The sequence below is a fragment of the Alexandromys fortis genome, unplaced genomic scaffold (assembly GCF_014885135.2).
Source record: "Alexandromys fortis isolate MF-2015 unplaced genomic scaffold, M_Fortis_MF-2015_v1.1 scaffold_70, whole genome shotgun sequence".
Taxonomy (NCBI): Eukaryota; Metazoa; Chordata; class Mammalia; order Rodentia; family Cricetidae; genus Alexandromys; species Alexandromys fortis.
The window spans coordinates 7,288,840-7,306,441 of NW_026067955.1; the positions used below are offsets into that span (position 1 = coordinate 7,288,840).

General features: G+C 40.8%; 1 protein-coding gene and 1 non-coding gene across 5 annotated transcripts in view; both read left to right on the plus strand.

Moving 5' to 3' along the window:
• The first annotated feature begins 2,393 nt into the window (after positions 1–2,393).
• Tipin (TIMELESS interacting protein) overlaps positions 2,394–17,602 on the plus strand; it is a 17,883-nt gene continuing 2,674 nt past the window's right edge. Inside the window, exons 1-7 of one of the 4 annotated variants that reach the window (XM_050152003.1) lie at positions 2,394–2,444; positions 7,028–7,157; positions 7,832–7,904; positions 8,137–8,212; positions 10,903–11,025; positions 11,230–11,293; positions 16,307–16,513. In XM_050152003.1, coding sequence (XP_050007960.1) covers positions 7,028–7,157; positions 7,832–7,904; positions 8,137–8,212; positions 10,903–11,025; positions 11,230–11,293; positions 16,307–16,513 — 673 coding nt within the window. In that variant the 5' untranslated portion in view covers positions 2,394–2,444. Of the gene's footprint in view, positions 2,445–2,818; positions 5,547–7,021; positions 7,158–7,831; positions 7,905–8,136; positions 8,213–10,902; positions 11,026–11,229; positions 11,294–16,306; positions 16,514–17,602 lie in introns of those variants that run through there. The other 3 variants (XM_050152002.1, XM_050152001.1, XR_007593562.1) reach the window with 3 other exon arrangements.
• LOC126507566 (small Cajal body-specific RNA 14) lies at positions 12,779–12,913 on the plus strand. Its single transcript, XR_007593585.1, has one exon. It is a non-coding gene; the product is annotated as a small Cajal body-specific RNA 14 (non-coding RNA).

Genomic DNA, 17,602 nt, shown 5'->3' on the forward strand with positions numbered 1-17,602 from the left:
GGCACCAGCATGTACAGGTACAGGGAAACACATACACCACATAAAATTAAAATAATAAAAATAATGATACCAGAGCAATTGTTCAATGATTGATTCTAGAGCACTTTTTCCTTTCCCAGAATATCCAGGTTCAGGTTGTGAGCTGTTGTGAACTGCCTGTAACCCCAGTTCCAGGAGATACAATGCCCTCTTCTGGCCTCTTTGAGCACTGCACAGATGTTCATGTTTTACACACGTATTATTATTATTATTATTATTATTATTATTATTATTATTATTTATTATGTTGCTTTTTCGAGACAGGGTTTCTCTGTGGTTTTGGAGCCTGTCCTGGAACTAGCTCTTGTAGACCAGGCTGGTCTCGAACTCACAGAGATCCGCCTGCCTCTGCCTCCCGAGTGCTGGGATTAAAGGCGTGTGCCACCACCGCCGGCTTATTATTATTATTATTATTATTGATTTTTCAAGACAGGATTTCCTGGTTGTCTTGGAACTTGCTCTGTAAACCAGGCTGGCCTCAAACTCACAGAGATCTGCCTGCTTCTGCCTCTCAAGTGGTGGAGTTAAAGGTGTGTACCATCACCTGGCTTCTAATTACACTTTTAAATTTTATTTGCTTTTATTTTATGTGTATGACTTCTATCTGCATGGAAGTGCACTGGTGTGTGCAGTGCCCCCAGAGGTCAGGAGAGGGCAGCAGAGCCCCTGGAACTGGAATTTCAGGTGTTTGGGAGTAGCCATGCAGATTTAGGAATATTACCTGGGTTCAGTCTGCCTTCATTTTACACTTAAAAGCCAGGTTACAGTAAAGACGAACTAGGCCCATTCCTGTTTATGATTAAATCTGTTTTTCAAGGTTGGGCAATGCCCCACCTGTAACCTTAGGAGCAAATGGCTCTGTACGGCCTGTTCCAGGAAGCTGCAACCATGTCTTTGCTTCAAAAAGGTATAGCTATCCTGAACCCTACCTTTGTTTCCAAGGTTATTATGACTAACTTGTTATCAACTACCTTGCAATCATGTCTTTGCTTTAGAAGACTGAGATTAAAAAAAAGATTAAAAAAAAATAATAAAAAAAAAAAAAAGAAGACTGAGATTTTTATGCCTATGTCTTGTTCCTGTAGCCTTGCCTATTTTGCCCATCAAATCATTTGGGAACCCCTTACCCCTGAACTACAAGAACCTTGTTTTCCTCACATCCAAGGCTGATCTCTTGAACTCCACTTTTAGGTGTATGTGAATTAAAAAAAGCTTGCTTTAATTAGTATTGCCATGATGATTTGGGTCTGTGGTCTTTTTCCTCGAATTTTTTGGGTTGCTCCCCCCCTACCCCAGACAGGGTTTCTCAGGCTGTCCTAGAATTTGCTTTGTATACTAGGTTGGCCTCGAACTCACAGAAATCTGCCTGCCTCTGCTTCCCCGGATGCTGGGATTAAAGGTGTGCGCCACCACTGCCCGGCTGTGTTGAGCAATCTCTCTAGCTCCTTCAGCTCTATTATTATTTATTTTGTAAGTGAACACGGAGGGTACAGAGTTAAAAGCTAGCACGGGTTGTTTTTCTCACCATCTCATTTTTTTTTTTTTTGGGCGGGGAGGAGGGGGTGATCAAGACAGGGTTTCTTTGTGAAACAGTCCTGGCTGTTCTGGAACTCGCTTTGTAGAGCAGGCTGGCGCCTAGAACTTATAGAGATCATAGAGATCCTCTGTTTCCCAAGTGCTGGGATTAAAGGTGTGCACCACCACTGCTCAGTGCTCTCTCTCTCTCTCTCTCTCTCTCTCTCTCTCTCTCTCTCTCTCTCTCTCTCTCTGTCTTTTATTTCCATGGCTTTTTGTATGTAAACCAGCAGAATGCTTGGTGTTCTGCAGGCCAGAAAAGGGCCTCAAATGCTCTGATATTATACAAGGTTGTCAGCCACTATGTCGGTGTTGGAAATCAAACTAGTCCTCTGCATGAGCACCAAGTACTTTTAATGGTTAAGACATCTCTCTAGCACCTTTATCTCATTCTTGTTGTTGCTGTTTGTCTGCATTTTGAAACAGGGTTTTTCTGTGTAACAGCTCTGGTTGGCCTAGAACTGGTTTTATACATCAGGCTGGCCTCGAACTCACAGAAAGGCATCTGCCTCAGCTTGCCGGGGCCTGGGATTCCAGACGTGCATTCTCACGCCCGGCTTCCACCACCCGGTTTCTACGAACGGAGACCTATTTCGAAGGCCAATAAAGTGCCTAGAAAGTACGAATTCTGAGCTTCATGCTATTGAAAAATATGCTGGAGAGGAAAGAAGGCTTCCGAACCCAGGTGGGCGGGGCCCAGGTCCTTAGGCCCCGCCCAGGCCGCTCGGGCGCTGTTGGCGCCAAACTTTCCAGTTCTTCTCGCGTAGTGTGTTCCTGAGTCTCGCGAGAGGCGCTGTTCGCGCTGTCTACGGTCTGGCCGTTTGCTGGAGGTGAGACCCAGTTCGGTGAGGGAGTCTCTGGTAGAAGCCGTTTCGCCGGAGGTTCTGGAATTTCGGCGTGGGGCGCGGGAACTGGGGCGGCAGGAGCTAGGCTGCAGTGCTGAGGAGGACCGGGCGGAGCGGGCGGGAGCATGGCGGGCCTCCACCGCGCGCACACACGCTTGGCGCCAAGCGTCGGGACGGAGAATGGGGGGGTGAATGAAGTGGACTGGCCGGGAGGGAGGATGAGAAGCCTCGAGAAGAGGGAAGGGAGACGTGATATTTTTAGGGGTAGCACCCAGGGTGAGTCAGGATGCCGGAGTCCTTTAAGGTGAGGAGCTTGTTTGACAGCTGGAAATAAAGTAGGTTAGTAAGAGGTGTGGGCAGGAGTTGCCAGTCGGATGCTGAATTTGTTACTCCCATACTTCTCTGGGAGTTTGAGGACCATGAGGGGGAGGTAGACAAAAATATTGTCAAGGGGAGAAAGACACCTAGCGAACGACGCTTGCCGTGTGCTAAGAGAAACGAGTGTACTGATGAGCCCCACCTCGTGCTTTATTGTTTATTTGCTGGTTATTGTAGTTTTAAGTCCTGTTTTCAAACTCCCATTGGGATGGCACTAAATGTTTGGAGGCTTGGGGCGCTTGTCTGGGGCTAGGCTAAGAGCTGCAGTCTCCAGCCCTAAACATACTATGTTACTTTCTTTTTGGCTCCCCAAAATCATGGTTCATAAAACTTACTCAAAGACTTAGCCGTGTATTATCCAGAGTCAGTGCTTTGTTTTTATAGACTTATGGTCATAGAATTTAGAACTGGGGCCAGCTAGATGCTCCACAGGTAAAGATGGTACTTAGAGCTCATGGAAAGGTGGAAGACCTGAGTCCAGGGTTCCTCTTGCCCATTCACATTATATACACACACCAATAATAAGTAAAAATCATGTAATAAAAGTTGAAAATCTAGATTGGGGGTTTTTGTTTTGTTTGGGGTGTATTATTTTATATACAGTGTTCTGCCTGTATGTCTGCCTGCAGGCCAGAAGAGGGCACCAGATCTCATCATGGGTGGTTGTGAGCCACCATGTAGCTACTGGGAATTGAACTCAGGACCTCTGGAAGAACAGTCACTGCTCTTAACGGCTGAGCCATCTCTCCAGCCCTGATTGGGGTGTTTTAAATATGTTTGAGTCCAAATATGTTTAGTTTTGGAGGAAACTTTGAAAATTTATGTTTTTTTTGTTTGTTTGTTTGTTTGAGACAGGGTTTCTTCACGTCGTCCTAGCTGTCCTGGAACTCTGGAGACCATGCTGGCCTTAAACTCACAGAGTTAGTTTGCCTCAGTGCTGGGATTAAAGGTGTATGCCACCACCGCCTGGTGAAATTTACTGTTTTTGAGATTTACTTTCTAAGAATGTGTGAGGCAGGAATAAGTGCACATGAGGCCAGGTGTCAAATCCCCTGAAGCTGTAGTTAGAGGCGTTAGTGAGCTGTTCAGTGTGGGTGCTGGCATCTGAGCTTAGGACCTCTGTAACAGCAATGTGTGTTTTCAACCTCCAGCTCAAGCTTTTTATTTTTGAAGATGGGGATTCTCATGTAGCCCAAACTAGTCTGGGCTTGGCCCAGCTGAAGATAACTTGAGGGCTGGGGTTGCAAACCAATGCACCCCTATACATACATCTGGTTTATGACTGGTTATACTGGAAATTGAACCCATGGTCTTGTGGATGCTAACCAAGCCTTCCACCAACTGAGCTACCTCTGCATTGTGTATTGTGGGTGTGTTTGTATAGGCAAGGACTCTTGCCCAGACTGGACTCCTGGGTTTCTACTTTAGACTCCTAAGTATTGGGGCTACAGTGTATATCACTTGGAATTTTTTTTGTTTCCTTCCTGTAGTAAATATATTATCTATTGTATACTGAATTTGGGATATAGTAGTGGAACACAAAGAGACCTGTCTGATTTTGTTCTAAGAAAGGTACATTTCATTATAGGAGAGTAACATTAAATAAAACCTAATAGAGAGATGATGATTCCTGTGAAACTTCTGTATGGTGGTGTTAATTGTTGTAAGAGGATTCTGGGCAATAAAGGTGGCCTGTCAGGTAACAGTGCTTGCAGTACAAATTTGACTTGAATTTGATTCCCTGATGATGAAAGTCAGAAAGTTGTCCTTAGGGCTTCCACAGTGCTCATACAGTATTGCTATTCAATTTAGGGACATTTAAATAGTCTAAGAGTCTCAGGCTGGCCTTGAAATAATTGTGGATGGCCTGAAATAAACTCTGTTCCTCCTTCCTCTACCTTTTGGGGTTACAGAACGTCTCAACATTCCTGATTTGAGATAGGTTTTCCTGATGAGGTAATAGTTAAAATTTGAAAGAAATTAGGGATCAGGGACGAGCTTTCAAAATGTAGGTAATGTTAGCACTTGGGGAGTAGAGGCAGGAGGATCAGGAATTGGAGGCCAGCTTGGCCAATATATGACCTTATTTCAAACAACAAAAACGGTGCTCAGTGAATGTCAGAGATCTACTGCTCTTGAAAAGGACCTGGGTTCTCTTTCTACCACTCAAACCTGCTTATATCACCTTTTGCTTCTTTGTACATTTACACATGCATGTTGCATACAAACCCAGGCAAACACATAGGTAAAAATCTTTGTTGGGAGGTGGTGGTGCATGCCATTAATCCTAGTACTCAGGAGACAAAGACAGTGGTTCTCTGAGTTCAAAATCAGCCTGGTCTACAGAGCAAGTTCCAGGACAGCCTGGGCTATACAGAGAAGCTCTGTCTCGTAATCCCTGCCCCCCCCCCCCAAAAACCCAAAACAAAAAATTACTTTATCAAACAAACATTAAGATTTTTTACAGTGGAAATTGTTCTTTTAAGGAATTAAAAGAGAAGGTATGAGAGATATGGTATGAAGTGAAGTTGACATGGTATAAATTTTATTCTTTTGTTTGTATGTTTTTTAGTTTTTTCGGGATGGTTTCTCTGGATAGCCCTGGCTGTTGTGGAACGGGATCTGTAGAGCAGGCTGGCCTCAAACTCAGAGATCCACCTGCTTCTGCCTCCTGAGTGCTGGGATTAAAGGCCTTCCCACCATTGCCCAGTAAAGTTTTATTTTTTAATTTATTTTTATTTCATGTGCATTCATGTTATACTTGTATACATGTATATGAAGATGTTGGAGCCCATAAAGTTGAAGTTACAGGCTGTGTGAGCTGCCAAGTGGGGCTGGGAATTGAACCTGGGTCCTCTGGAAGAGGAGCTAATGCTCTTAACCACTGAGCCATCTCTCCAGCCTCTTTTAAAAGGGTCTCTTTTAACCCATGTTGTTTTTCTGCCCAAAAAAAAAAAAAAAAAAAAGGGTCTCTTGGTCCAGGCCAGCTTTGAACTTGTTAAGTAAGTTCAAGGCTGACTTTGAGTTCTTGATTTTCTTTCTTTCAAATGCTGGGATTACAGGTGCCACCATGCCTAGCAAACATTATTTTTCTCCACTGAATTTTTTTTTCCTTTTTTAAGACAGTGTCTTTAGCCGTAGCTGTCCTGAACTTGCTATGTAGATTATACTGGCCTCAACTCAGATCTTCCTGTCTCTGCCTCCTTAGTGCTGCGCTTAATGTGTGTACTATCACATCCAGCTCCATGCAGTTCTTTTTTTGTTTTGTTTTGTTTTGTTTTTGTTTTTTTTTTTTTTTTTGGATATAGACTTCTCAGTGTAGCCCTGGCTGTCCTTAAACTCACAGATCCACTTGCCTCTGCCTCCTGGACTTAGAGGCATATGCCTTGATCACCTGGCTGAAGGAAAAATATTAAAGGAATATTTCGAAAATTAAATGGGCAGGATATATTGAGTGCAAGAAGGAAGTGTCAAAGGTGACTTGTAAGTCTTTTACTTGAACAGCTTGATGGGCATCACTCACTGAATTGAGATCATTTAGTTATTCAGTTTTGTATACGATGAGCTTAAATGCCCTTGAGACACTTGAGAGCTGCAAAAGGAATAGTAGGGATGTCTATGCTAGAAGAATAAAAACTTGTAACTCCAGGACAGCCAGGACTATTGCACAGAGAAATTCTGTCTCGAAAAAACAAAACAAAAATTTGTAACCTGGGGACTGGAGTGATGATGTCTCAGTGATTTAGATTACTGGCTGTTCTTCCAGAGGACCTACGTTTGATTCTCATCTACTTGGTAGTATAACACACACTCTCTCTCTCTATATATATATGGGTGGGTGGATAGATGGATGGATGGATAGATAGATATTTCAAACTATAACTTGAATTCCTAATGGTCTGATGTCTTCTGGTCTCCACAGGCATACAAGCAGGCAAAACACTCCGTATATCAATGTTAAAAACCATGTAGTCGTTTAGTTGTAGGGACTACATTACTACTTGGTTCTGGTTAGCCATTTTCCTCCATATTTACTGTCTTCTCTACTTTTTATTTTGGATGAATTTGAAATGTGGTTTAAGTGATTGAAACGTGACTTTCATTGTGAATGAAATTAGATTGTGTGATAGTTAGGAAGGCTGTTTGGGATGGATAAAAATAGCTTTTTTTTTTTTCTTCTGGAGGAAAAGATGTTAGAGCAAGAAGAGAATGGCTTGTTTGAAATACCAGATTATGATCATATAGAAGATGAAACTTTTCCTCCCTTCCCACCTCCAGCCTCTCCTGAGAGAGATACTGCAGAACTTGAACCTGATGAAGGTCTGTATTGATAATTTCACAAATGTCCCTTGAATTTGCTTTTTTGTTTGCTTGGTTTGGTTTTTGGTTTTTTGAGACAGGATTTTCCCTATATCCTTGGCTGTTGTGGAACTTTCTCCATAGACCAGACTGGCCACAAACTCAGAGATCTGCCTGCCTCTGCCTCTAGTACAGGGATTAAAGGCGTGTGTCATCACAGCCTGGTTTGTTTGTTGGTTTTAAATTTTATAATTTATTTTACTTTATTTTATGTGTGTTGGTGTGAAGGTGTCAGATCCCCTGGAACTGGAGTTAGGAACAGTTGTAAGCTGCCATGTGGGTGCTAGGAATTGAACCCAGCTCTTCTGGAAGAGCAATCAGTACTCTTAGCTACTGAGCCATCTCTCCAGCCCTGATATATTTTGTAAATAAGACTTTAATTTTAAAAAATTATAGCATTTATTTATTTGTGTGTATCTGAATGTTTGTGGGCATATGGGTGCCACTATATGTGTATATGGAAGTCAGGACAACTTGCAGGAGCCAGTTGTCCTATCCACGATATGGGTATGGGGGAATTGAGCATAAGCAGTCAGTCAGGCTTGGTGGCTAATGCCTTTACCCACTGATTCATCTTGAGGGCCCAGGCCTTAAATTTTTAAACACTAAATTTCTATCTGTTTCACTACAATCAGGAAGTGGAACACCTGTTCCTGTGCCACCAAGGAGAACAGTTAAAAGGAATCTACCCAAGCTAGATGCTACTAGGTATGGACATTTACTCTCATACATTTAAAGTTTTCCACACAGTGTTTTTCTTCAACTGTGGTAAGCTTTGGTTGAACGATTTGGAAATCAGATAGTTTGTAAGCACCCCCCCCCTCCATAAACATTTTTTTTCTTTCTTTTTTTTCCAATTGGGGAGGAAATATTTTTTCTTGTGGTCTTGGTTTTGTCAGGACTAGAAAATCTGAAATTCCAAATATATTTGTTTTCACAGATTAACTTCAGAGAGAGGGCTTCCAGCCTTAAGGCATATGTTTGATAAGATAAAATTCAAGGGGAAAGGTCATGAGGTAAGAAACATTTGATTCCTCTTTCTTAGTACTGGACATTGGGTCCTGGGCAAGTGCTTGAACTTGTGCTAAACAGTACTCCTGGAGTACATTCTGGCCCTGGTTTTTATTTTAGACTTTTACTTATGTATTTTATTTTAATTTGAGACAGAGTATCACTATCTAGCCCTGACTAGCTATGGTGATTTATATAAGAATGCCACCCCCTCATATATTTAAAAGCTTAAGTCATTGGGGAGTGGCACTATTTAAAAGGATTAGTGGATTGGGAGATGTGGCCTTGTTGTCCCTGGGTTTGGGCTTTGAGGTTTCAAAAGCACATGCAAGGCTCAGTCCTGCTCTCTCTGCCTGTGGATCAAGATGTAGCTCTCAGCTACTAATGTTTTTTTTTGTCATGAGGCCCCCATAGACCACCAGGAGTCTGAGTTCATATACAAAAGCAAAAAGCCTTTATTGCAAGCTCGAGCTTGTAGTCTCTGTAGGTTCCAGGATAGATCAGAGATCCTCGAGCTCAGCTGTAGCAGGGTTATTAAGGAGTAAAGGATGGGGGGGTTAGGGAAATTCCAGATTCAGATGGGGTTTTAACTCCTGACTGGCAGGAGTGGGGCAACAGGAATCTTGTTGTAACTGCAAAGAAATTAGCAACCCATATACAAGTTATGTAAGCTGTCCTCAATGTTCTGGAATGGCTGGTTTTTGTCTTTCTCAATTCTGATTGGTCCCTGGATGCCAGGCCATTGTAAGGGTGAGGCGTAGTCCCAGTATTGCTAGTCTGCAGCCTGTCGTGGCTGTATTGATGTTAAGTTAGGCCCCTTCACTGCTCTAGTGCCTGCCTGCATGCCAACGTGCTCCCTGCCATGATGATAATAGACTAAACCTTTGAAATTGTAAATGAGACCCCATTTAAATGCTTAAAAAAAAAAATTATTTACTATGTACACAGTGTTCTGTTTGCATGCCTGAAGAGGGCACCAGATCTCATTATGGATGGTTGTGAGCCACCATATGATTGCTGGGAATTGAACTCAGGACCTCTGGAAGAGTAGCCAGTAAGTACTCTTAACTGCTGAGCCATCTCTCCAGCCCCTTAATTTTTATTTGTTTGTTTATTGATTAAGAGTGACTGTGGTCATGGTGCCTCTTAATAGCAGAATAGTGTCTAATTATCAGCCAACCAGCCTTAAACTCATAGAGATCTGCTTGCCTTTTCTAAATGGTGGGATTAAAGGTTTATGTCATCACACCTGTTTTATTTGAGAGCTTTTATGTTTTTAAAAATAAGTGAAACTGGGTCTACTATGATGCATATATCACAGATACTGTTGTTAATCTGTGGTAACCCCTGAGAAATAGTGAATAGAGAAGGTACTTGGAAGAGTTAAAAGAACAATGTTGTGTCTCTTTTTTTTTTTACCCCCATGTTTATCATGGCTTTAGTCTGAGTCTCTAAGCCCACATTTATACCTTATAGTTTACAAGAATAAAATTTACTTTGCCTTCTCTTAAAGAATCATTTTAAGTTTCCTGATAATTAACACTGCTTTTGTGGATCATGTGTCTCTAAGATGTGTCTAAGACATTCAACAGTATCTAGTTCTTTTTTGTTTGTTTGGTTTTTTGAGACAGGGTTTCTCTAGTTTGGAGCCTGTTCTGGAACTAGCTCTTGTAGACCAGGCTGGCCTCGAACTCAGAGATCTGCCCACCTCTGCCTCCCCAGTGCTTGCATCAAAGCTGTTTCACCAGGCCTGGCAGCTTTCTTCCAACTTTGTACTGCTGTTTCCCCTCGGTGGATGTGGGTGTGTGTTGTTGCCAGAGGTCAGCTTTAGGTGTGCTTCCTCAGGCTCTGTGCAGTTAGCCTCAGTCTTTGTTTCTTCAGCACTAGGACTGCAGAGGTCTGCCACTGTCTTAGGATTTCTGTTGCCGTGATGGAACACCATGACCAAAAGAAAGTTGGGGAGGAAAGTGTTATTTGGTTTACACTTCCATTTTGTTCATCATCAAAGGAAGTCAGGAACCTGGAGGCAGGAGGTAAAGCAGAGGCCTTGGAGGGGTGTTGCTTACTGGCTTGCTCTCCATGGCTTGCTTAGCCTGTTTTTTTTTTTTTTTTTTGTTTTGTTTTTGCCGAATCTAGGACCTCCTGCCCAGGGATGGCACCACCCACAATGGGCTGGGCCCTCTCACATCAGTTACTAATTAAGAAAATGTCCTACAAGCCTGATCTTATTGAGACATTTTCTCAGGCGGGGCTCCCTCCTCGCCAGTGACTCTCGCTTGTGTCAAGTTGACATAGTATCTAGTTCAGCCGCTATACAGGGATGTTTTATGTGGGGCTAGGGTTTGAACATCGGTTCTCAGCCTTATTCTCCAGGCTGTTAACCATCTGAACTGTCTTCCCAGTCCTATTTTATACATACATACATACATACATACATACATACATACATACATACATATTTTCTTCTAATTTCTAAAAATCTGTGTCTAAAACAAAATCTGTATTCAGTGCTCTTAACACTTTCTGAGATTGTGGTCTTCCAAGCTTTAGAATTTTCTGTTTCTTTCTAAAAGTTTCTTAGCCTTATAAATATGACAGCAGTGACTTTGGCATTGCCTTTAAATGCTAAAATCTGCTGACAGGGTCAGCTGTGAGATTGAGTCTTCTGTTCAGCATTTTTATTTTTATGTGTCAGGCTGAAGACTTGAAAACGCTAATCAGACACATGGAGCACTGGGCACATAGGCTATTCCCCAAACTGCAATTTGAAGATTTTATTGACAGAGTTGAAAACCTGGGAAATAAAAAGGAGGTTCAGGTAAGTGTGATTATCGTGAATGTCATTCACAGTCTAAGTAGTCAAGGAGGCTGAATTGCTATTCGTGGGTCTTTCTTTTGACATCTGTCTTGTTAGACAGGAAAATGAATAGTCATTATTTGAAGAATAACTCCTTCAGATATAAATAAGTAGTTGTTTCATCTCTAACTTATTGATAAAAATGGAAAAACGTCTTTTTTTCAGACCTGTTTAAAACGAATTCGACTTGATCTCCCTATTGTACATGAAGATTTTGTTAACAATAATGGTAATTACAAGTTTATTTACTTTATCACAATTTAGCTTTTAGAAATGGGTATAACTGAAGTAGGAGATATTATATATACACAACTGAGACCTTAACCCATGCTTATGTAACTACAGTACAGTTAAGTCTAGAATTTGGTAAATGTAGAATGTAGTTAAGTGTGAGTGTAATGAGCTCCTATTTATTTATGTGGGGATAGACTGCAGAGGACAGCCTTCCACCTTGTCAATCCCAGGGATTACACTCAGGTTTTCAGGCTTGACAGCAGGTGCCCTTACCCAGGGAGACATCTCTTTAGCCCAGTAATAGTTACATTTGATACTTGTTTCTTTTTTATTAGTTTTAGTTAGTGTACAAAAGAATAAGTTTCAGGCATGCATAGTGGTAGATGCCTTTAACCTCAGCACTTAGGAGTCAGAGGCAGGTGGATCTTTGTGAGTCGAATGCCAACCTAGTCAACATAGTTCCAGGATAGCCAAAATTATAGATTAATCAAATATAATCTATATCATAGATTATATTTGATATAAATATATATATATTATATACATTTATATATATAAATTTTATGATATAATAAATATATATTTGATATAAATCTATATCAAATAAATATTTGATATAGATTTACCTGTCTCAGCTTCTCCCCCACAAAAGAATATGCTTCGTTATGAGATTTTTATGTGTTTATCATTGTACTTCTTTCATGTTCATGTTACCTTCCCTTGACTCCTTCCTTCTTGAAATTTATTTCCTAAAGATATGATTGTAGCCTGGCAGGGTGGTGCACACACTTTAATTCCAGGAAGCAGAGGCAGGCAGAGCCTTCTGAGTTCAAGGCCTGGTTTGCATAAAGAGCTCCAAGTATAGCGGGGGGGGGGGGGGGGGGGGATACATACTGAGACCCTGACTTAGATGCATAAACAATCAAAAAAAGGATACAATTGTATCATTAGACATGTTATAGAAATATTTATGAAATAGGGAAATTTTAACATTTATATTGTTTTTGTGCTCTTGTGTCATGGCATGTGTGTGGAGATTAAGACAACTTCTGGAGTTGATTTTTCCATTATGTAGGTTCCAGAGATTGACTAAAGTTTGTGAAGCTTGTTTTGAGAACCTGCTGACTTCATTGATCATTTATAGTTCTTGCTAGTACAATTACCCATCAAACTAGAGTGTTCATATGCATATAAACCATTAGAAAACCTCTCTCTGGGAAGTTAGGTAGAATAATTTGTTGATAGAATTTTATATTCCATTCAACATAGAGACTCTTGAGCTATGTGTGGTAACACATGTCTGTAATTCCAGCATTTAGGAGGTGGAACTAGGAGACACAGAAGTTCAAGGCCAGCCTTGACTACATAGTGAATTTGAGACTAACTTGGGGTATGCAAGATCTTGTTTCCAAAAAACATAAAATAAAATAAAAATTCAAAAGAACCAGATCCGTGGCTATAGAACTTTAGGAAGACCTACGTGACTGTTCTGGCATTGATTGCATTTGTTAGTTGTACAATGCAACCATAGACGGTCACATACATCAAAACAGTTGGTTCCTGCCGACAGAGTCTGTATAGTTATCAGATTTTCTGTGCGATGGCTCCATACATAAATATTTTTAAAACTTTTTAGGGGGTTTTCAGACAGATTTTTCTGTGTTACAGTCCTAACTGTCCTAGAACTTGCTTTATAGACCAGGCTGATTTTACACTCAGAGATCTGACTGTCTATCCCTCCCAAGTGCTGGGATTAAAGGTATGCACCACCACTGCCCGACTTAAAGCTTTTTAACATTTATTTTTAATTATGTGTGCGTCTGTATGTGGATATGTGTATGTGTGCGTGCTTTTGGTGATCTTCTGCCTAATGGAGACCCTCTGCTGTGTCTTGGTTTGGTGTTAGATTATTGTTTCTTTTTTTCTCGCTTCAGTATCAAAGCCCATATTTATCAAAGCCTACAGGAATCTGCCGGAGTTTGCATACATGCTCTCAAAAGGTTTCCTTTAAGTACCTACTCTTTGCTTAAGAGGTTTGTACAGGAAGTTGTGAGCTACCTAGCATAGGTGCTGGGAACCAAACTCCAGTCTGCTGCAAGAATAGCAAGTGCTCTTAATCACTGAGCTGTTTTTCCAGCCCCCCATACTTTTTTTTTTAAAACTAGTAATATATATGGTGAGTAATAGTGGATTCTGTACAGAATCCTCTTATGGATTAAGTCAGTGGTTCTCAACCTTTCTCATGTTGTGATCCTTAAATACAGTTCCTCGTGTTGTGGTGACCCCAACCATAAAATTATTATTGCTACTGTAATTATAACTGTAATTTTGCTGTTATGAATCTTAATGTAAAATATCTGATATGCAGGATATCTGATATGTGACCCCTGTGAAAGGGTCATTCAACAGCCAAAGAGATTGGGACTGGCAGAATGAGAACTGTTGGTTTTAAATAGCCACCTGTAATGAGATCTGGTGCCCTCTTCTGGCCAGCAAGCATACAGATAGACAGAACACTGCATACATAATAAATAAACAGACAAACAAATAAATAAATACATACATACATAGTTGTTTTTTTTTTTTTTTTTTGGTTTTGTTTTGTTTTTTGTGTTTTTCAAGACAGGGTTTCTCTTTGTCACTTTGTAGCCTGTCCTGGAACTAGCTCTGTAGACCAGGCTGTCCTTGAACTCACAGAGTGAGTCTTTTTTTTTCTTCCTCTCTTCCTTGCTTGGGACTGAGTATTAAACCAGGCCTTGCACATGACAAGCAAGTGCAATGCTATTGAGCTACTCCTCCCCTAGCCACTCTTTGTTCATTTCTTTTTCTTGAGATAGCCTTTTCATTCTGTAGCCTAGGCTGACCTGGAACTCACTATGTAGCCTAGACTGGCCTCAGATTTGTGGTAATTCTCCATCCACAGCATCCACTTGCTTAGGATTTAGGTGTGAGCCACTACACTAAACTTCTAGCCTCTTCTCTTCTCTTCTCTTCTCTTCTCTTCTCTTCTCTTCTCTTCTCTTCTCTTCTCTTCTCTTCTCTTCTCTTCTCTTCTCTTCTCTTCTCTTCTCTTCTCTTCTCTTCTCTTCTCTTCTCTTCTCTTCTCTTCTCTTCTCTTCTCTTCTCTTTAAAAAGGAGTTGGGGTAGGGTCCTGGAGAGATGGTTCATACCTAACACCCATGTGGCAGCTCACCTGTAATTCCAATTTCAGTGTCAGGAGATCAGACTTCCTCTTCTAGCCTCCTTGGGCACCAGGCATATATGTTGTATATAGGTCATGTAGGCAAAATACCCATAAACATAAAAATATAAATAAAAAAAATGTATGTGTACATGCCAGAGGGGTCTATGTTGGTTGTCTTCAGTCATTCTCTACATTATTATTTTAGACTTGTTTTATTTGTGAGTGTTTTCCCCATGTGTATGTACAAATAACCAGAGCCACCTCCCCAGCCTCTCCACATTATTTTTTTGAGAAAGGGTCTCACCATTTTTCTCCTACCCCTGCGCTACAGTGCTGGGGATCTGAACTAATGCATAGTAAGCATCAGTACCCATTGATCCCATCCCTAGTCTTCATTTTTTGAAGCCTGTTCATAAACGCTGGAAATTTTGTTAATGTTACTGATATTTTTCCTTTATTCCTTTTCTGTAATTTAAAATTTATCTACTTTGAATGTGTAGCATTCATCTTTATTTGTTAATTAACTTGATTTTTTTTTTCTCCAAAGAAATTGCTTATTAGATTGTTTTTGTTTTTGGAGGGAAAAGTTTCACTGTGTAGTCCTGGCTGTCCTGGAACTTGCTCTGTAGACCAGGCTGGTTTTGAACTCACAAAGAGTTCGTGTCTTTGCCTTCTGAGTGCTGGGATTAAAGGTGTGTCACAACTGCCTGGCTAAGACTTTTACATTTCTAGATTTATTGTCAGTCAATTCTTTTTTTTTTGTTTTGTTTTGTTTTGTTTTTCGAGACAGGGTTTCTCTGTGGTTTTGGAGCCTGTCCTGGAACTAGCTCTTGTAGACCAGGCTGGTCTTGAACTCACAGAGATCCGCCTGCCTCTGCCTCCCGAGTGCTGGGATTAAAGGCGTGCGCCACTGCCGCCCGCTTGTCAGTCAATTCTTATTTCATTAAAAGTAAAAGCTGGAATTTCCCCTGGATCAATATAGTTAATTTTTTTACCCTCTTCAAACTGTGTCAACTCACTTAAATCTTTCAACTACATTGTTAAAATCATATCCCTCCCATTCATTACTGCTCCTGCTGTTTTGTCTTTCTTTCCTCATTTTTAGGACAGATCTCAAGCCAGGCAGTGGTGGTACACTTTTAATCCTAGCACTCGGGAGGTAGAAGCAGGTAGATCTCTAAGTTTAAAGCCAGTCTGGTCTGCAGAGCTAGTTTTAAGACAGCCAAAGATAGACAGAGAAACTGTATCAAAAAACAAAATAATAACAATAATAAATTTAAAAGATCTCAAGTAGCCCAGGGTAGCTTTAAACTTGCTAAATAGCAGAACCTTGAACTTTTCAACTTCTTATTCCCCTGCCTGCCTCTACCTCTGTCTGTTGTGCTGGAATTACACATTTGAACTTCTTTATGTATTTTTATTTTTGAGACAGAGTCTTCTATTTCTCAAGCTGACTGTGAGCTAACTACTGATGATAATAACCCCAGCTTCTATCTTCCAAGTGTGGGGATTACAGCAGTTTGCCACCTCACTGAGCACTGGAGATCAAACCCAGGGCTTTTTGCATGCTCTCCCAACCAAGCCGCCTCCCCAGACTCCTTTTACATATTTAGTATGTCTACTCGGTGTAACTTGCAGCTCACCATAAGAGTAATTTGTAAATATTTCTTGTACTTACTTGACCCAGTCTGTACTAGCTACATTCTTGTACCTTACAAATTATTTAAGGTTAGGCCATTTGCCACTTTAAACTGTGGTTGAAGGCTGTTCTTTCTCTAACTCCTCTAATAGTACAGTTGTATTAACTTTTTATTTCTGCCACAGATGAAGTTGAAGAAACTAATAACCTCGATGCAACTGCAGCTGGATTTGATCCCTTTTTGACAAGCTCATTTGACAGCAAGAAGTTGGCTTCTGAATCAAGTAGAAGTCTAACAGAAGAGCAGCAACAGAGGATTGAGAGAAATAAACAACTGGCCTTGGAAAGAAGGCAGGCAAAGCTACTGAGTAATAGCCAGTCCCTAGAAAATGGTAAATTTTATGCTGGCTTTTATGAGCTACCATATAATATCAAGGGCATGTAGGAAATTTTAACTTCTTTACTATCTCTTGAAATAAAATACCTCTAGGAATAGAAAAGTGATGTTAAGTTTATGTATATTTTAGAGAGTGTGTCAGTGTATGTGTGTTTGCTGTTTGGAATCCTAAGGAATGTTTAAATCTAAGACGGTTTTCTGGATAACTCTTAGAATACCAAATCCAACAATATATTCTTCTCTGACTTCTGTTAAAGCATGCCACACATATTTTTAGGATCATAATTAGGAAAAGTGTTATGGAGTCAATACATTTTAGTTCTGGGAATTGAACCCAGCACTTTGCACATGCTAGACGGGCATTATTATACCACTGAGCTACATCCTCAACACACACACACATGCCCTTTTTTTTTTCCCCCCCGAGACGGGATATCTATAGGTTACCCAGGCTAGGCTTAAACTAATCTGTAATCTAGCCAGACCTTGAATAATAAATCCAATGTGTTCTGTACTGAGAATTAGCAGTAATTTTCTGTGAGGTAAATAGGATACTAACATGCCTTTTTAGGGGATGGTAGACACTGGAGGTTGAAATGGGGTCTTAACACAGCTAGGTAAGCAGTCTTCTTTCAAAGAACTGAATATTCAGCCCTTAATTTTGAGTTTAGATCCTACTAATTTACACAAGTAACTTCCCACTTACCCACTTAATGATCTTCTGCCTCCATCTCCTAAGGTATGAGCCTCCACTTAGCTACTAAAATGCTTTTTATAGCCGGGCGATGGTGGCGCCAGGCGGATCTCTGTGAGTTCGAGACCAGCCTGGTCTACAGAGCTAGTTCCAGGACAGGCTCCAAAGCCACAGAGAAATCCTGTCTCGAAAAAACAAACAAAAAAATGCTTTTTATTACATTGTCCCACTTTTGTGAGTTGTACTTTTTATAGTTTTCTTATCTGTATCATCTCTTTACCACTTTTTTTTTTTTTTTTGGTTTTTCGAGACAGGGTTTCTCTGTGGCTTTGGAGCCTGTCCTGGCACTAGCTCTTGTAGACCAGGCTGGTCTCGAACTCACAGAGATCC